Here is a 20,534-nt window from a genome sequence, read left to right on the forward strand (position 1 = left end):
TCTAGCATGACCTTAGCGCACTTATTCTCCACACTAGGAATACTACAAGCAGCCCAATTTATGCTTCAGGGAACATTAACTTTGCAATAACCTAGTTAACAGATTTACCTGGGGAAACCGAAGGAGGCAAGGAACGCGCAAGCGGAAAACTTCAGGGCGCCGCCACGCAGGCGCTCCGCCGCCGGGAAAGTACCCACTACGGCTGCGCGAATTGGCGGCCCCGCCCTCCCTCGTCACGTGCTGTGGGACCGCGGCGTGGCGGAGGCAGTGGCAGTAGCGACGGCAGGCCATAGGGCGGTCAGAAGGTTTCCGGTTCCGGTGTAACGTTCGGGCTCCGTCTCAGGGGCTGAAGTTAGTGAGGTGAGTAGTGGCCCCGGGCCCAGAGAGGGTATCCTCGCGTCCTAGTGACTGGGGCTAGGGTTCAATCCAAGGGGAGGACAGAGGCGGGAAGGTTCAGTGGAAAGGAAGCTGAGAAAAGAACAAGGTTCTGTGGGAGAACGGGTTGGAATGAGATTGTTGAGAGGAAAAGGGCGGGGGCGGGAAAGGGACGAGCTGAGGAGACTACCTCTGAGATGAGGAGTTGGGGTAAAACGAGGCTGGGTTGGGGGCGGGTCAGAGAGACGGAAAGAGCAAAAAGAGAAGAATGGGGGTTTCAGGGAGGAAATTGGACTTGTAGCAAAGGAGAGCACAGAGTAAGGAAATGCTTCAGAAGATTAGAACCTGCTACCAGCTCATTCAGAGATCATTCTGCCTTCCTCTCCTTCCACACCATACCCACACCCCACCCCAACCCCGCCCCACGCAGTTATTGTTGAATATTTGATTAGTGACAAAGCTAGTTACCGTTTGGAACTTTAATTTTGGCCACTGGCTGTTTAGTTTGCACGTTATCTTATGGAGGAATGGGTTGAAGTTGAGTACATTTGTTCATATGGTGCTTGGGCACACATTTCATCTGATAGAATTAGTTATGCAATAAATAGTTATTGAATGAATTAAGTGCCATATAGGAATGGCAGTCGTCCTCATTTTGTAAGAGGAGTGAACCCAGTCTGAGAGGAATTACTTGTCAGAAGGCTGGTAAATGGTAGAGCTCGGTGTGAGCTCTTCATTCTCTGTGGTGTCTGAATATACTTTTGAGCAATGCACATGTAGAGATTGATAGGCTCTACTGCTATCTCATGATGGGTAAATAGAGCCACTGTATTCATATAACATGTCACTGAGGCACAAAATCTTTCACTCCTAGTTTCATGACTTTAATCTACTAGCTTCATATGGTTATACCAAAATTAAATACACTATTTAGCAACAGTTCTTATAGAGGATAAACCTGCCCAAAATGTAGAAGGTAATCAGACTGTACCTTATAGGAGAAAAGATGTCTTAAAACATCTTAAAAGATTGAATCCCAGATTGGACCCTGATATGTAGCGCTGCTGGGAGGAGGTTAGCTTGGAATTGAGGTCAGTCTAGCTTACTGACTTTTAGGCAATATGGAGAAAATCAGGGAAATAAAAATTTTCTTTATGCTCATGAAGAGTTTTGAGATTTAAGTAGGAGATAAAAACGTAAACATGAATAAAATTTAAGAACTGTACTAACTTACATTAAACAACAAATTAAAGATTGTTGTAGAGAGTCTTTTATGATGGTGTTTTCTCTATTAAGCTAAAAATTAGAATAAAGGTGGAAAGAGAGAGTACATCCAAAACGAGGGTAATCTTTTCTGAACTGAGGGATTAGTTATGACAGAGACCCTGTAGAACATGAGAGAAAAGTATCTAGGTACAGAATTCCCACTGGGATGAATATGAGTACAGAGAAGTGTGATAGAACAGTCTTAAGGATTATGAATTTTAATATAGGATGACTGACCTGGATAAGCCCTCTCTTATTTTAAAAGAAGGCCTGGGGCTTCCCTGGTGGCGCAGTGGTTGAGAGTCCGCCTGCCGATGCAGGGGACATGGGTTCGTGCCCCGGTCCGGGAAGATCCCACATGCCGCGGAGCGGCTGGGTCCGTGAGCCATGGCCGCTGAGCCTGCCCGTCCGGAGCCTGTGCTCCGCAACGGGAGAGGCCACAACAGTGAGAGGCCCGCGTATCGGAAAAAAAAAAAAAAAGAAGGCCTGGGTTAAGGAATGCTTGCCCAGAAGTAGGAAGAACAGAACAGCTGGGCTCCGAGTGGGCTTTTTCAGTCTTGTTTTCATGTTATATGCTTGCCAGTCCTTGTTGAATATGACAGAATCAAAAAAGAAGCTAGGGGCTTCCCTGGTGGCGCAGTGGTTGAGAGTCCGCCTGCCGATGCAGGGCACACGGATTCGTGCCCCGGTCCGGGAAGATCTCACATGCCGCGAAGCGGCTGGGCCCGTGAGCCATGGCCGCTGAGCCTGCGCGTCCGGAGCCGGTGCTCCGCAACGGGAGAGGCCACAACAGTGAGAGGCCCGCGTACCGCCAAAAAAAAAAAAAAAAAAAAAAAAAAAAAGCATCTTGATTAGTTGCTAATAAAACTCTTTAAAAAAAAAAAAAAAGGGCTTCCCTGGTGGCGCAGTGGTTGAGAGTCCGCCTGCCGATGCAGGGGACACGGGTTCGTGCCCCGATCCCGGAAGATCCCACATGCCGCGGAGCGGCTGGGCCCGCGAGCCATGGCCGCGGAGCCTGTGTGTCCGGAGCCTGTGCTCCGCAACGGGAGAGGCCACAGCAGTGAGAGGCCCGCGTACAGCAAAAAAAAAAAAAAAAAAAAAAAAAAAGCTAGGACTCATTTCTCAGCCTAGGTTATTCCCAAGGTTTGTTTGTTTATTCCACAGGTTTCACTGATCCACTGATACTTACTGAGTTAGGGTTAAAAATCAAACAGAATGTAATTCTTTCTGTTTTGAAGTATGAGTTGTAGGGAAAGTATTTGGCTTGAGATGAAGTAGAGGAACTTGCCTAGGATTGAGAATAGAGGTGGGGAAGGCATTCCTGATGTACTAACTGTTGCCTGGGGTCATTTTAGTCTTCTCCTGTCCTCTACTTAACTCTTTACTGGTTTCTTTTTAGGTGCAGTATTGAATCCTATTTTGAGCTATCCTTTTCCTGAAGAATGGCACTGTCTAAGAGGGAGCTGGATGAGCTGAAACCATGGATAGAGAAGACAGTGAAGAGGGTGCTGGGGTTCTCAGAGCCCACAGTGGTCACAGCAGCACTGAACTGTGTGGGGAAGGGCATGGACAAGAAGAAGGCAGCTGGTATGTACCTTTCTGAAACTTCTGGCTTAACATGTAGGATGACCCCAAATACTGCTTCAAACTTCCCTAAAATTCTCTCTGTTGGAAGTGTCTAAAATAAGGTCAGGCCACAGTTTATTTTCTCTTGCATTATAATGGAAATAGCCTAAATAATTAATATTGCTTTTTCTCTTATTTTTTATTTTTTATACTATTTGTGACATATTTTGAATCTCAGACTGATTTCCTTTGACCACTGCACTGAGTTACCTAAATTATATTTACTTAGGAAATATACTAAAGTCAGATGGGTATATTCAGATTCAGATCGACATCTAAACATATAGAAGTCTCTATGAAATACATGAAAAAAGTTGAGGGAGGCAGATTTTGTTAAGGTAGTCTCCTCCAACTGCTGTTTGGGAAAAGTTAGAGTGGTTATTCGTCTTAAACTTTGATGCTCAACCTAAACAGGTTACTCTGGCTATGCTACTTCCTACGCCAAAAAATTATAACTTTTTATCTCGTGGGGCAAGGTCATTTAATGTAAGAGAATGTATGAGAATCCTAGAAAGAACTTAAGAAAGCATTTCCCTCCCTCTTAGTGATAAAATTCTAGTGTTGGCATCTGTTGTATGCCTAGTATTGGACTAAGTACTTTTACCTTTTCAGCCTTACCACCTCTTTTTTTCTTGCCAGACCATCTGAAACCTTTTCTTGATGATTCTACTCTCCGATTTGTGGACAAACTGTTTGAGGCTGTGGAGGAAGGCCGAAGCTCTAGGCATTCCAAGTCCAGCAGTGACAGGAGCAGAAAACGAGAGCTAAAGGTAGGTTACAGTTAACTATCTGATGAGCTTGGAGTGTTTTGAATGGTAACAAAGTTGCTGAGCTTACCTGGCTCACACTTTAATATCCACTATTAGAATACCTAATATTTAAGAGAGGTACTTAGACATTGAAGTAGAGGGGGTGAATGTGTATTATCACCATCCTATGGTGATGAACTACCTAAGTTCATGGGTTGAAACGTTCCAAGGAAACAGTAGGTAGCTTTGTCCTTTTTCATATACAGTTAGGAGTTTTGGTTCTCATGTTTCCCTAAGTCTCTCTCTTTCTTTTTTTTTTTTAATAAATTGATTGCTCTAAGATTTTATGCTTTGATTTACTTGAGGCCTAGTAGATTGCTTCAGAATGTGACTTCACTGCTACCTGAGCCATAGACCTCATTGTTGGTCCTTTAGAGATATTACTCTGCAATGGGCTTGTAGATGGGACACCTAACAGCAATTGATTTTTTACTGTGTGTCTTGAGAGCCTACTGTTTTCCACATAGCATATTGCCAGTTATCTGGCCCCATGAGTGGAATACTTAAAGGGACCATCATTACCTCCCTTACCTCCTTCACTTTTTATCCTATAGTTGCTGATTGGTCATGGCCTCTTTCAATATTAGCAGTGTCAAGTAGCTGATCTATCTCTTTTCTCTGTCTGTCTCTTAAAAAAAAAATCTTTTCTGCGACTCCCATCAAAAACCTTCCAAAGTGCTTTTGATATCCTGGCTATCCTTTTGTTTTTTCTGAGGCACAGGAGTGAATAAGCAGTGTCTGCTTGGTCCCTGGCCAGGCTGTGGAACCAAGAGAAATAGAGATTTGTGTGCTTTTTGTGTTTAGGGTTTTGTAGGGTTATCAGAGGAATGAAAGATAGTCCTTGCCTTAAAGGAATTTGCAGTTTAAGGATTGGGGGATGGGAGGGCACAACAAAATACAGTCACAAATTATAAAATCTGAGTAGCAGTTTCATGTAAATTTTAGGGTTGACTATAGAGTTTCAGACTTTAGTTGAATTTTGTTACATTTAAGGGGGAATGCTTGATCCATAGTATACACAGGTCTGTAGAGTGAAGATTATGTTTTGATAGGGCGTGCTACTGTATAAGTGCTGAGGGTCTGCTGTGATTAAAGTGACTACATTGGGTGGGATTAATAAAAATGGTTTCTTGAAGGAGGTATCTAGATAGCCTTGGGATTCGGGTCCCATTTTGGTCCATTCAGTCCCCACCCCACACAATATATTATGGGAGAGTCCTTTTTCTTGAACTGTAGGAGTTCCAGGAAGCGCTCGCCCCTGGCCGAGGATATGTCCTTGCAAAACACGAGCCCTCCTAGTGAAGAGGGGATGTCACCCAAAGCCTACCACCGGTGTGTACATTTGCTTTTTCCCATTGTCCCTTCCAGTTGGCCACTCTTGGTCCTGTTAAGTTCACCTTGCAAATTAGTCAACATATTTGAGTTCCCATTGTTTAATGAGAACAAATTGTTATTGGGGAATACTGAAAAAGAGAGAAAGCCCCTGTCCTGGAAGAGCTTAGACACTAGTTGGGAGAAAGTACGTACTAACATTGAAAGACTTAACACTTGGCAAACAGAATATCAGCAGTGTAATTTTACTTAGTATGAACCAAGCTCTTAAGCGCTAAAAGGATGTGAAACAACAGTTTGATCAGAGTGGGATGAGATTATTAATGAGAAAAAGTTCCTGGAGGAGGTGAGTTTTAGGCAGGATTTGGACTGGGGGAAAAGTTGAGGGAGATCCTTACAAATGTGGGCAGTAAGATTTGCAAAGACCTTGGGATGGGAACATTTATAAGAACATGGGATGAAATTTGTTTGACTGGAGTAGGAGAATAATGAAGTTGAGATGGGTGAGATGGTCCATTTGGTGGAGGGTCTAGAAGACTCTGGGAAAAGCCACAAAATGCTGATAAGGACTAGGATTATTCTTCCCTTCTCCCATGGGCAGGGATACAACTCTTCTTTCATCTTGGGTTCCCTTAGGAAGTGTTTGGTGATGACTCTGAGATCTCCAAGGAATCATCAGGAGTAAAAAAGCGACGGATACCCCGTTTTGAGGAGGTGGAAGAGGAGCCAGAAGTAATCCCTGGGCCTCCCTCAGAGAGTCCTGGCATGCTGACTAAGCTCCAGGTTAGTAATTAAGAACTGGAAGTGGTGGTTTTGAGAGTTGAAGAAGTAAGAGGTGGATGGGTCCAGACTTATCGTGGCCTTAATTTGAATTAATTGTTAGCATTGGGAAAATTTTATGTCCTGCTTTATGTTTCATCATTTCTTGGTTTAACCAGGAGTATTCCAGTTGAAGGCTATTGAAATAGCATTTGCTGAGCACCTATTATGTGGCAACGAAGGTGTGTTACATACATCCTTTGCCCAAATATATACCTCACTGTGTCAGTACGAAAATTATTGAAATGATTAGAATTCAACATGATGGCAGAGAAGAATTTCCAAATACTATAACACAGAAAAGATATAATCCACTTAAATAATTTTGAGTTCACTTTGTATGTTTTTAATAGGAATTATCTGTGTGTTTAAAATGGGCACTGTTAAAAAATTTTAATACCACATAAGTAGTAAATATTTCTTGTACCACTTAAAACTTGTTACAGGAGAAATAGAATATATACATATATATGGATGGGTGGGTGGATGGATGGATTTGCATATTATGTATGATATTTCTGAAAGGAAAGAAACTGATGGTGATGTTTTTTTATAGAAAATGGGGTGGAAGAATTCACAGTATACCCTTTTGTACTTTTTTGCATTTTAAACTATGTAAATATACCACCTATTCAAAAAAATGTTTAAAATAAATTTTTAAAAATATCTTGAAGCGCCTTGACACAGGACTCTTTTGGAAAATTCAAGAAGAGTTATTTGATCATGTCCTCAAAACTTATTATTCTGAACTTCTTTAGGGCAGAGGAAGTAAGTCTTTACATTGTTGGCTCCCGTTACCCAAACTAGGAACTCAGGGACCAATAGTGTGATTTTTTTTTTTAAGTGTAATAATGTTTATGGGTTCTTTCAGTTTTGCATGCATTTTCTAAATGTTCACAGTTGCCCTGTAAGGTAGGTACCATTTTTACCCCTTTTAGACACTTGGAGGCTTAGAAATTAAATACCATGTTCAAGGTCACACAAGCATTAAATGGTAGAGTTAAGATTCAAACTCAGGTTTCCCTGACTCCAGAGTCTTAATTAGCAAGGTATGTTACTATCAATACTTAACATGCCAATCCTGCCTTGGGAAGATAGGTTGAAAAATTCCAGTGCTCAGCTGTTTAGGCTTATCTTTATTACATTTTCTAGTCTATGGTACAAGCAGGATATGATGGGGTCATTCAAAAATTTTTTGTTCTCTAAACCTGAAAGCCCTTTGAGTTTAGGAACCTGTATGAGAGAAATAAAAAAGAGATGTTAACAGTTTCTCAACTTTTTCCCCCACTGAGAGCAGATCAAACAGATGATGGAGGCAGCAACACGGCAAATCGAGGAAAGGAAAAAACAACTAAGTTTCATTAGCCCCCCTACGCCTCAGGTATTGTAACCAGATTTCTCTGAAAATAAGAATCTTGAGCACAGAATTTCTTGCCACCCACTCAAATGAGAGTCCAGAAGATGACTGCATGTTCCACCCCCAATTTACCACAGTCTACCACTCTGTGGTGGGGGGGCGGGGGGAGATCTGCCTGCCTGTCTAATTTTTCTGATTCTGATTTCTTTTTCTCTGTCTCGCAGCCAAAGACTCCTTCTTCCTCCCAACCAGAGCGACTTCCAATTGGCAACACTATTCAGCCCTCCCAGGCCGCCACTTTCATGAATGATGCCATTGAGAAGGCAAGGAAAGCAGCTGAACTACAAGCCCGCATCCAAGCCCAGCTGGCACTGAAACCAGGGCTCATCGGCAATGCCAACATGGTGGGCCTGGCCAATCTCCATGCTATGGGCATTGCTCCCCCGTGAGTATCTGTTTCATGGAACTCGTTTCTGAAGCTTGAGAAGCAATAAATACCTTTGAATGTTATTGATGCTCTTCTTGCAAGGAACTTAAATAATTTCTTAGTTTCATGTTTCTTACGTATACTCAATAAATACCAATTGAATTTATTCTCTTGGTTACCTTGTTGCAGAGTTTAATTATCTTCTTTTTACAATTGGTAGAACTGAAGTTAAGATTATTCTTCTAATATTGGAGCTAGGAATAGAGCCAGGTTTCCTGGATCCTAAGTCAGAACTATATCCATTAAACCACATTGAGTGAGACCAGATCTGAGAGTTCTCTACAACTGGGTAAAGGTGATAGACTTCATTTCTAGCACCTTAATTGGTTTGCCATCCCCTGTCTGACTCAAGAATTAAGGAGTAAAGGAAGATATGATTCCAACTTCTTACCATTGTAATTTATAAGTTCATTTCATCTGATTGTACTGTATATTCAACTGTCCAGTTTGATAGTTTCAATCAAGATGTTATTATTCACTGATGGGTTTATGTTCCTTAGAATTTTGTAACCTAGTTGTCTTTGTTGGGTTTTGATTTTTCCTTTCTTTTTTTTTTTTTTTAATTTTATTTATTTTGGGCTGCGTTGGGTCTTCGTTGCTGTGCGAGGGCTACTCTTCATTGCGCTGTGCGGGCTTCTCATTGCGGTGGCTTTTCTTGTTGAGCATAGGCACGCGGGCTCAGCAGTTGGGCCTCACAGACTCTAGAGCACAGGCTCAGTAGTCGTGGTGCATGGGCTTAGTTGCTCCGCAGCATGTGGGATCTTCCTGGACCAGGGATTGAACCCGTGTCCCCTGCATTGGCAGGCGGATTCTTAATCACTGTGCCACCAGGGAAGTCCTGTTTTTTATTTTCTGCTTGGTTTTTTTTTTGCTTGACTTATTGTTCCAAATGGGATTTATTCCATTGTGGGCTATTTTTCAGGAAGGTGGAGTTAAAAGATCAAACTAAACCTACACCACTGATTCTTGATGAACAAGGTCGAACTGTAGATGCAACCGGCAAGGAAATTGAGCTGACACACCGTATGCCTACTCTGAAGGCCAATATTCGGGCTGTGAAGAGGGAACAATTCAAACAACAGCTAAAAGAAAAGCCATCAGAAGACATGGAGTCTAATACCTTTTTTGACCCCCGAGTCTCAATTGCCCCTTCCCAGCGCCAGAGACGCACTTTTAAATTCCACGACAAGGGCAAATTTGAAAAGATTGCCCAGCGATTACGGACAAAGGTATCTGGCTTAGAATATAATCTAGAATTTTGAAGAAGTTAGAAAGGTGACAAAGGAAATTGAATATAGTCCTGAAATAACCGTCAACTCAGTTCTCTGTTTTTGGCAATTAGATAAACAAGTAGTAAAGCAATGAGTGATTTTTAAAATACTATATTTTTTTCTGGAATACTTGATTTTCAGCTGATTTGCCTTCTCCATTACTTACATTCTACTTAGGTAGAAATAAAATTGAATTTGAAAATTCTCCACATACAACAGTCAGTGGAGGGAAACCGTTGAGAACCCTTAGGGCAACTAATGAAAGCTAGCCTGGTGTTAAAATTTACTGCAGACAGTCCACACACTTGGATAGTTTGATTGACTGTATATTTGATGACTTTTACCTTCTTGTTTTCATCCTCTCAGAATGAGGTTTTCCATAAAATTCCATTTCTGCATATTTGCTTCAGGCAGGCACTGTGGGGTAAAGGGCTAGTGATGAGAATGAAATGTATGTAAATCAACCAAGTAAAGGATAAAGTAAAGCAGAACAGCTCCTTTTTCTAAGCTTTCAGAAAGTATGAATTTGTTGCATTAGATGTAAAGAGTTCAACAAGGGAGTGTTTTAAAGTTTGGGATTCTACTACTTCCCTGTTTTGACTTCAGTTTATCTTCTTGTCTTGTCTTTAGGCTCAACTGGAGAAGCTGCAGGCAGAGATCTCACAGGCAGCTCGAAAAACAGGCATTCATACTTCAACTAGGCTGGCCCTCATTGCTCCTAAGAAGGAGTTGAAGGAAGGTGATATCCCTGAAATTGAGTGGTGGGACTCTTATATCATCCCCAATGGCTTTGACCTGTGAGTTTGTTGGTTAATAGCTTTTAATAAGCCTAGAGTTTTAATGGGAAAGATGGTACTTGTGCGTTAAGTAAAAATTTTAAATCCAAGGAAGATAGATAACCATATACAAGCTCATATATTTGTAAAGGATATGCTGTGTGGGTTGTTTTAGTTTTTTGGGTTAATGTAGGAGGATTGGGCACATATAGTCTAAATAATCTATACAAATAATCTGTAAAATTTCTGCTTGCTTTGTTATACATGGTTATTTGTTTTTACCATGTTTGTTTTCTTAATTACCTTCTTTTGCTACTTATAGTAGGTGTTTACATTTCTTAAAGATCCAGTCCTAGAATAGAGCAAGAATTCTTAGTTGATGGGGGAGAGAATGATAAATAAAGCGTATAAGAAACATTTGGCGAGCTTCAATCATATCTGCTCCATTATTCTGATACATGGCTTTAGGAGACTGTCTCAGCCTTCCGTTATGCTTCCTTTGTCAACCGCTGTCCCAGCGAATTATTGTTACTAATGAGAGAATATGGTGTCCATCAGGGGTGTTAGGGTAGAAAAAAAAGGTTGACAATGACTGATATAGAGAGTGCATCCAACCTTAGTGGGACCGTTTTCTTATCTTGAAAATTATATGTGATATATTACATATTATAGACATTCAAATACTGTAAAAAGTTCTAGAATGCATTATGGGGAGTGGATTTTTTCATTGTGTTTCTGAGATTCCCTCTCTCTTGGAATCATCTCTACCCACATATCCTGTTTTCCCTTCTTCCTCCAATTTTAGTACAGAGGAAAATCCCAAGAGAGAAGATTATTTTGGAATCACAAATCTTGTTGAACATCCAGCCCAGCTCAACCCTCCAGGTAATGTAGAGATTACTCAATCAAAGCTCTAGAGGAGTATTAGCCAATAGAAATTTATGCGATAATGGGCATGTGCTCTGTCTGGGCTGTCTATACTATAGCTGCTTTGCACACATGACTATTGAGAACTTGAAAACCAAGTTGCATTAATACAGCTGAGGGACTGAATTTTTAATTTTATTCAATTTAAATTTAAATAGTACATGTAGCTAGTGGCTACAGTATTGGACAGTGCAGCTGCAGAGCATTGAGGTCTAATCTATAGATGGCCTCACTGATGTATATTACAAATTGGGCTTTTGCCATAGTGTTGACTTCCAACTCTAGTCTAGTACACCACCACTAAACTCCTGGCCTTCTTCAATCTTCTTTTTCTTCAGCCTTTCTCTTTATCATTTTTGTAGTGAAAGTCTGTTGGCTCAGTCAGAAGAGATGGGTTTTAGTTGTGGCTGTGAACTAGCTGAATCCCTTGGGTAAATCACTTATAATACAGAATTTTCTCATATGTAGAGATAACACTAACTGATATTCCTTCTTAAGTAATCAGAAGATTTTAACATTTTCATCAAATTTGAGATGAATAGAGGAGGTTAGTTTTTACTCAGTAAATTTACTCAGTAAATTTGCTTGCCAGTATCTCTAATAAGTTCAGAAAAATAGGTTGAGACCCTGTGATAATAAAAGGATAATAATCATTGAATTATACTTAATCAGAATGTACTTAGCTGTCATCAGCGTGAATCATTAGAAGAAAGTGGGGGATTTTGTTTGCTTTAACAAATTGAGTAAATCTGCTTTGGGAGCTCAGAAGATTTTTCCTAATCTCTATGACTCTTAAATTAAAAATGTCATAATGTTGGCCAGTGGTTTTCAAATTGTATTACATAGGCACATTGAGGTTCAATAAGTAGGATCCAAATGGGATTCTGGATACCCCCCACCTACCCCAAATCCTCACACAGAGCAGCCGGAGCAACTCTAATTTTGTTTTCTATATTTGCCACATTTCAGTTTATAGAAGGGTTCAACTGCTTAAAGAATAACAAATTAGAACATTACTCATGAAAGATAAGAATGCTTTTTAGGGGCTTCCCTGGTGGGGCAGTGGTTAAGAATCCGCCTGCCAATGCAGGGGACACGGGTTCGAGCCCTTGTCCGGGAAGATCCCACATGCCGCAGAGCAACTAAGCCCGTGCGCCACAGCTACTGAGCCTGCGCTCTAGAGCCTGTGAGCCACAACTACTGAAGCCCACATGCCTAGAGCCCGTGCTCCGCAACAAGAGAAGCCACCGCAATGAGAAGCCCTCACACTGCAACAAAGAGTAGCCCTCACTCGCCGCAACTAAAGAAAGCCTGCGCGCAGCAATGAAGACCCAAGGGAGCCAAAAATAAATTTAAAAAAAAAGAAAAAAAGAATGCTTTTTAAAGACATAACCATAATACCATTATCACGACCTAAAATTAACTAAAAGCAAACTAGAGGTCCTTTCTTTTCTTTTTTTTTTTAATCTTAATTGGAGTATAGTTGATTTACAATGTTGTGTTAGTTTCAGGCATACAGCAAAGTTAATCAGCTACACATATACAGATATCCACTATTTTTTAGATTCTTTTCCCATATAGGCCATTACAGAGTACTGAGTAGAGTTCCCTGTGCTATACAGTAGGTCCATATTAGTAGTGTGTATATGTCAATCCCAGTCTTCCAATTTATCCCTTCCCCCTTACCCCCGATAACCATAAGTCTGTGTTCTACATCCGTAACTCTGTTTCTGTTTTGTAGATAAGTTCATTTGTACCCTTTTTTCAGATTCCACATATAAGCTATATCATATATTTGTCTTTCTCTGTCTGACTTATTTCACTCATTATGACAATCTCTAGGTCAATCCATGTTGCTGTAAAGTTCCTTTTAATGTGATTGATATTCACCTATATCCCTCTAATATGCTTATTGCTTTGGTACATTCATTTCTCTGCCTGACAGTCGACAATGACACACCAGTTACTCTGGGGGTATATCTGACCAAGAAGGAACAGAAGAAACTTCGAAGGCAAACAAGGAGGGAAGCACAGAAGGAGCTACAAGAGAAAGTCAGGCTAGGCCTGATGCCTCCTCCAGAACCCAAAGGTACGTATCTTAGAGGCAGGGAAGAAAGGGTGACAAGTTTATCTCTGTCATTCTAGAGGATCTTTAGCATCTCTCTATATTTGGGTGCTTTTTGTTTCTCAGAATCATTCATTGGTTCTTCCTTTCCTAAATTTTCTATTGCCTTTCCTTATTAAGACAGGTCAACATAGTCATTGTAGAGGTCATTTAAGGCTTTTTTTTTTTTTTAAACTAATATTGACCATAAAACATTCCTATATTCCTGGAAGAATAATAGGCTTGAAATTCATGAAGATAGTAGTTGGAGTATTTGCATAGAGTTGTTATGTACATAATTCTTAAGTGTTTGAAAAATGAAAATGCAGTTTAAAAAACCTCACTCCTGGGCTTCCCCGGTGGCGCAGTGGTTGAGAGTCCGCCTGCCGATGCAGGGGACACGGGTTCGTGCCCTGGTCTGGGAGGATCCCACATGCCACGGAGCGGCTGGCCCCGTGAGCCATGGCTGCTGAGCCTGCGCGTCTGGAGCCTGTGCTCCGCAGCGGGAGAGGCCACAACAGTGAGAGGCCCACGTACCACAAAAAAAAAAAAAAAAAACCTCACTGATAATGTAGTTTCCATTATCAGTTAGTAATATTTTGAGTGAGCACTGTTATGTATAGGATCTTTCACTAAATGCTATGATGAGAGTGAAAAATGCCAAAGAAATTAAGTTCCTTGTCTTTCGTAAGGTTCAAACAATGTGAATAAATGCATACCAGTTATTTAAATTAATTATGTGACCTCCCTCAAATGCTGAATTAATTGGATGGGCTTTCACGGTAAGAGTATTTGGAAGAAGTGAGTTTTGAGCAGAGATTTGAAATAGGTGAATGATATGAATTAGTAGAGAAGAGATTGACAGGTTATCCCAGCTGGAGTAATGACTTAGGAGATTGATTTCTGTCATCTCTTCACTGCAGTGAGAATTTCAAATTTGATGCGAGTATTAGGAACAGAAGCTGTTCAAGACCCCACGAAGGTAGAAGCCCATGTCAGAGCTCAGATGGCAAAAAGACAGAAGTAAGTGCCATGGGATTGGGTGGAAACCCAGGGCAAGTACCTTTCCCAGACTCTTCTGGGGGATCCATATTTGGAGGGAGGGGAGAGTTCTCCGTTGCTCTCTCTTTCCCTCAGCCCTGCCTCTGATCTTCAATGCCTTTCTCACTTGTGGATGTCCTTCCTGTCACGACAGAGCGCATGAAGAAGCCAACGCTGCCCGAAAACTTACAGCAGAACAGAGAAAGGTCAAGAAAATTAAAAAGCTTAAAGAAGACATTTCACAGGGGGTACACATATCTGTTTATAGGTAGGTGTCCAAACTGGGCCAGCCTTTTCCTTAGAAATACCAAAACATTTTCCAGGTGATTGAGGCAGAATCACTGGTGTAAAGCATACCTAATATCAGCTCTACTTTCTTTTCACGACCCTAGTGTAAATCAGGAGCTAGTGGTTCTTTTTCATTGGTGAGGGTTAAAAACTGAGTCTTCCAGCTCTGAGGTCTTAGTGAACTAATACTAGTTCTGGAGAATGAATGAACGAATATGCTTATTCAGGCCAAGATGTGAACTAGGGATCATTCATACTTTATGAAGCATAAAATATTATTTTTTCAGGAAGCATTAAAAGTTTTTTTCCTCAGTTAACTATATCCTTATCCTAATGTATTGCAGTAATTCTTTTATTACCACTCCAAAGTGGACTTTATTTATTTATTTATTTATTTATTTTTGATTTATTTATTTGTTTTTATTTTGGCTGCATTGGGTCTTCGTCGCTGCGCGCGGGCTTTCTCTAGTTGCGGCGAGTGGGGGCTACTCTTCATTGCAGTGCGTAGGCTTCTTGTTGTGGCTTCTCTTGTTGTGGAGCACAGGCTCTAGGCACTCAGGCTCAGTAATTGTGGTGCACGAGCTTAGTTGCTCCGTGGCATGTGGGATCTTCCCAGACCAGGGCTCGAACCCGTGTCCCCTATTGGCAGGTGGATTCTTAACCGCTGCACCACTAGGGAAGTCCTGGACTTTCCATGTTGTAAATATTTTCTACCTTTTGTGTTGATTTAATATTTTCATTTTATTCTTTTATGTCAAGTACATGTGTATCTTCTGTTTAGATGTGCTCCTGTTTAGTTCTTTATTATAAAAACGGCACATTATTATAAAAGTAGTGAATGCTTACTAAGATAAAAAACATTCTAACAATACAGAAGGACATTTACTGAAAAAGTCCCCTTCCTATTCTCTGATTCCTTAGGACCACTCACTGTGGGTAATTGCCACTGACAGTTTTTCGTATATTCTTCGAGAAATTTTTCAGGCATAGCATTGTGACTACTTTATATTATAAGCATCTAGAGGGCAAAGAATTTGTTGGTCTTTATACTGTCAAGAACAACTAGCGTATAAATATTTTTGGATGATGGTAAATATCTCTCCTTCATTATTAGAGTAAATTTTGATTACCTGCTATTTGTTGTAAAGTGTACAGTGCTAGACTTTGAAGAAGTTTAAGACAGTAGAAATACTTCTGGATTCATCAGTTCTACCTTTAAGCATTAGTATATTTGCTTACTCCAAATGCCTTTGTTTTTAGAGAGAAAACTATTTTGGATCCATTTTTATTTGCCATTCCATTCAGGCAGCTGCTGATGCTAAAATGAAAGCCATAACTAAACTTTCCCTTCTCCAGAGTTCGAAATTTGAGCAACCCAGCCAAGAAGTTCAAGATTGAGGCCAATGCTGGGCAGCTGTACCTGACAGGGGTGGTGGTACTGCACAAGGATGTCAACGTGGTAGTAGTGGAAGGGGGTGAGTCTGAAAAAATTGAGGCAACCGTAGGCCTTGAAGTGATTAACATGGTGGGAAGAAAGGAGAAAAAGATAGTATTTTAGAGCCATACCTGGGTTTAATATCTTGGGCCTCTGTTTCTGTGTTTATTGGAGTAGAAGGACCTAAGATGTGGTTCCTGGAATTGCTTCAGCTACCACATTAATGTCTGAGCATTGAATGCACTCAAACGTTCTTTCTACCCCATTGTCTTCCACAACTCTGGCAAAATTCTCCTCTGTTTCTAGGCCCCAAGGCCCAGAAGAAATTTAAGCGTCTTATGCTGCATCGGATAAAGTGGGATGAACAGACATCTAACACAAAGGGAGATGGTGAATGGGGGTTAGAGGGGATTAAGTGGGAGGTGGGATGGTACTCTGTCCATTCATCTGTTCCCTCTCTCTGACACTCTTGCAAATACCAGATAATGTTCAAGAATTTTAGAAAGACCCATTTGGACTTTAAGCATGCTAGACATTCATACAGTATTTATTATATGATCATATGCATGAGTATTAGTTATTCTCCTGCCTGTCCTTTAAGGCCTTTCTACCAGCTGGTTTCCCTATTAGCCCGGAATCTGGATACTGACTACATAAGTGTATTTAGTTTGTGAAATTTCAGCAACCTGCGCATTCATATGTGCATTGTCTATATTATATAATTTTTTGATAAAAAGTTTTTTAAAGGATTGAGAGCAAAAAATATTTTTCAGGTCAAAAAAAGCTCTCTGCTTCATTCAAGAAAATCAACTTTTATTCTTTTGCCCAAGTTTATCTTGTATATATATTTGACATCCTCCAGGCCATCTTCTTCCATCAATATTCATTCTTCCCTTCTTTGAAGACCTGGGTTAGCATTTAACATGTGCAGAGAACCTTACTTTTCTTAACTTTGGCCCTTTTATACTTTTCGTTCTTCCCTATTTTTGTACTTAAAGTACACTTTTTACTATAATTGACCTATATTTTATTTTGTTTCTCAAGTGTTCCTAAGATATTTTCATTCATTATATCTGTCCTCCTTCATTAGACTAAAAACTCCTTGAGAATGGACTCTTAATCATTTTGGCATCTGAAGTGCTTAGGACAAGTTTTTATTGTTCTTTTTTTTTTTTTTTTTTTTTTTTTCCGTACGTGGGCCTCTCACTGTTGTGGCCTCTCCTGTTTGCGCGCGGAGCACACAGGCTCCGGATGCGCAGGCCCAGCAGCCATGGCTCACGGGCCCAGCCGCTCCGCGGCATGTGGGATCTTCCCGGACTGGGGCACGAACCCATGTCCCCTGCATCGGCAGGCGGACTCTCAACCACTGCGCCACCAGGGAAGCCCTATTGTTCTTTTATTTATCTCCTTATTCCCAGTACCTGTCACAGCTCTTGACACATAATTGGTCCTCAATACATGTTTGTTGAATTAATTAATGTCCCTACCTGTTTGGAGATTTCAGTCTAATTGGGGGGAAATAAATAGTAACAGAAGACATTTGATCCCAATACATGAGAAAAGGTGATAATATTTAAAAGAATTTGGGTAGGCTTGAATACTGTTTGTTTAGAACCTAAATCTTGGTGTCTGATCTAAGTCTAGAGCAAGATTTAGCTATATTGTCTTTTCCAGATGATGAGGAATCTGATGAGGAAGCTGTGAAGAAAACCAACAAATGTGTACTAGTCTGGGAGGTAGGTGATCCTTTGTTAAACACTGAAGCAGGACTTTAGCTAATTCCTGATTGTTTATATTATGCAAATGGAGCAATATAATGGTAAAACTAAATAATGACTAATCCCTTAAGTAATCTGTATTTCTTTTTGGAATTCATTGTTAAGTATTTGGCAGCAAATCCTTCATGATTATATTTTAGTTAAATTGATGGGTATATAGTTTATGCCATCTGGGGAAAAGTATGGAAACTGGTGGCAAGAATACAAATTCTCGATTTATTTATTTCACAGTCATGGATATGAGACTTGGAAAGAGGGAAATGAATTGTAGACTTTTTCTTTGGATATAGTGAAAGAAGTACTAGACTTAATATAAAGTTGGGATTCTGGGCAGTATCACTTACTAGCTGTGTAGCTGGGCAAAACACTTAATGTCAAAAACTGTTGCTTTGTCTATAAAATGTGGATGTTATTTTCTCTCCCTATTGTCAGTTTTATTTTGAGAACCTAATTTGATTATTATGTAATGGTGCTTTGCAAAATGTGACTAAATCACTCTTAAAATTGAATTTTTTTATGGTTATACAATTCTTTCATCCCTCAAATTTTCTTAGTGAGCCACACTATTCTGAAGAATGAATGAATGAATGAATATGCTTGTTCAGGCCAAGTTGTGAACTAAGGATCATTCACCCTTTGTGAAGTGTAAAATATCATCCTATTTCTCCAGGAAGCATTAAAAGTTTCTTTCCTCAGTAACTATATTCTTATCCTGATGTACTGCAGTAATCCTTTTATTCCCACTCCAAAATACATTTTATACATTGTAAATATTTTCTACCTTTGTGTTGATTTAATGTTTTCATTTTATTCTTTTAGGTTGCATGTGCGTGTGTATCTTCTATTTTTTAAATGTGCTCATATTTAGTAACTAGTTCTTTATTATAGAAGTAGTACTTTGGGACTTCCCTGGCAGTCCAGCGGTAAGACTCCACACTTCTCCTGCAGGGGGCATGGGTTCCATCCCTGGTCTGGGAACTAAGATCCCACATGCCATGCGGCATGGCCCGAAAACAAAAAAAGTAGTACTTTACTACAAAAGTAGTGAATGCTCATTAAAATAAATTCTGACAACACAGAAGAGCACTTACTGAAATAGTCCCTTCTGATTCCCTCATTTTTTAAGACCACTCTATAGGTAATTGCTACTGTTTTTCATGTATCCTTCTGTCTAACCCCAGATTCCTCCAATTTATGCATACTAAGTAGGTAATAATAACCATAATAACTGTTTCTCTGTCTCATAAGTCCCCATCTGCATATTTAATATCCCCCAGCCCCTTCATCTCTTTAAAATTCTGTTCTATTTATCTCTGAGAGTCCTCAGGAATTATTTCTCAGGTTCAGAAATAAGCCAAGTTGTGCTTTAGCCTCCTTTTTGGAATCTGATCCCTGAAAGCCTCTTGAGGTAGCATTTTGTGACTGCCATTGCAGCTAGTCCCTTTGGTGAGAATGCGGTTCCACTAAGTACTGAATCTTTCTATTGTAGTTGTCTGCGGGTTATCCCCCCTGGCTCCCATTCCTCTCTCCCCCAAACCCCTGTATTGTTCTTTGTCACTGGGCCCCAAAACCTCCTGCTTATATACACGGTCTCACTAAGTCTTATGAAAAGAGTCCTTTTAGCCTCTAACTCCTTTCTCGTTAAATACCCAAATCTGGAGCCCTGGTGGGAGGCAAGTTCATCCCATCTCACCCTCCCTAGTCCTTCCTGACTTACTCTTCCATCCAGGCACCAGAGCACAGAACTCCTCATCCTCCATTCAGTCAAAAAAACAAACCCATATAAAGTCATGAAAACTCAGCAAATATCCAAGGGGGTGGAGGTTAGAATTGTTTGTTTTGTTTTGTTTGTTTAATATTTATTTATTTATTTAGGCTGCACCAGGTCTTAGTTGCGGCACTCGGGATCTTTTATTTGAGGCATGCGGGATCTTTAGTTGCGGCATGTGGGCTTCTTAGTTGCGGCATGCATGCAGGATCTAGTTCCCTGACCAGGGATTGAACGTGGGCCCCCTGCATTGGGAGCATGGAGTCTTACCCACGGGACCACCAGGGAAGTCCCTAGAATTGTTTTTACCATAAAATTATGTTCAGGTAGGCACATTGCTACACAGATGTTACTAGGTTTTATAAAGGAATATTATATCTGATTTAAATTAGAAATTGCAGTGTTTTTATTAAAAATTTTGTCTCTTTCCCAGGGTACAGCCAAAGACCGGAGCTTTGGGGAGATGAAGTTCAAACAGTGCCCTACAGAGAACATGGCTCGGGAGCATTTCAAAAAGCATGGGGCTGAGCACTACTGGGACCTTGCGCTGAGTGAATCTGTGTTGGAGTCCACCGACTGAGACTACTGCAAGCCCTTGCCTCTCCCTTCTTGCCTTTGTCTCTTCAGTCCTCTCCCTTATTCTACTTCCAAACCCAGCCCTACTTGTGTGTGTGATCTCAGAACTGTGCCAGGCTGACATTGACAAAGGGAGAACACCTTGCTTCCTTCCCCAGACAGCCTGGTGCTGCCCTTTATTCCCCTATGTGAATATGATTAAAGAGTTATTTTTAAAGTTGGTATGATATTTTTCACACATTCAAAGGTATTGGAGTTTGGGTCTTCAGGTGATCTTTTCTCCAGACTTCTAGCAATTGCTGTGGAAAAAAAATTTTGTCATTGATATTTATGTATATATAAATGGATGAATGAATGGATGGATGATTGGATAATGGAAATTTCTGACCTCATCTTAGAGCAAGAATGATAAATACCGTTTTCCTGGAGCAGAGTGAAGAAGGAAAAGGTATTAAGTGGATAGGGGAGAGGGAATTTCCATCTCTTAACCTTCAGTGGA

The 20,534-nt window shown here is 40.5% G+C and overlaps 1 protein-coding gene across 1 annotated transcript; it reads left to right on the forward strand.

Moving 5' to 3' along the window:
• The first annotated feature begins 292 nt into the window (after window positions 1–292).
• PRPF3 (pre-mRNA processing factor 3) lies at window positions 293–20,252 on the forward strand. Its single transcript, XM_082612800.1, has 16 exons — window positions 293–360; window positions 3,041–3,228; window positions 3,907–4,037; window positions 6,045–6,191; window positions 7,525–7,608; window positions 7,809–8,029; window positions 8,994–9,300; window positions 9,973–10,139; window positions 10,924–11,003; window positions 12,991–13,134; window positions 14,073–14,172; window positions 14,345–14,458; window positions 15,835–15,953; window positions 16,220–16,303; window positions 17,588–17,649; window positions 19,893–20,252. Exons 2-16 carry the CDS (start codon window positions 3,084–3,086, stop codon window positions 20,037–20,039), a joined length of 2,052 nt encoding a protein of 683 aa, XP_082468926.1. The 5' UTR covers window positions 293–360; window positions 3,041–3,083; the 3' UTR covers window positions 20,040–20,252.
• The last annotated feature ends 282 nt before the right edge of the window (window positions 20,253–20,534 follow it).

Source organism: Mesoplodon mirus (assembly GCF_964341445.2).
Source record: "Mesoplodon mirus genome assembly, chromosome: 3".
NCBI lineage: Eukaryota > Metazoa > Chordata > Mammalia > Artiodactyla > Ziphiidae > Mesoplodon > Mesoplodon mirus.

Excerpts from the sequence above, each read along its gene's own strand:
- PRPF3 (XM_082612800.1), top strand. The coding sequence starts at position 3,084 with ATGGCACTGTCTAAGAGGGAGCTGGATGAGCTGAAACCATGGATAGAG. Across the intron at positions 6,192-7,524 it reads GCATGCTGACTAAGCTCCAG|ATCAAACAGATGATGGAGGC; the intron begins GTTAGTAATTAA and ends CACTGAGAGCAG. Across the intron at positions 16,304-17,587 it reads ATCTAACACAAAGGGAGATG|ATGATGAGGAATCTGATGAG; the intron begins GTGAATGGGGGT and ends TGTCTTTTCCAG.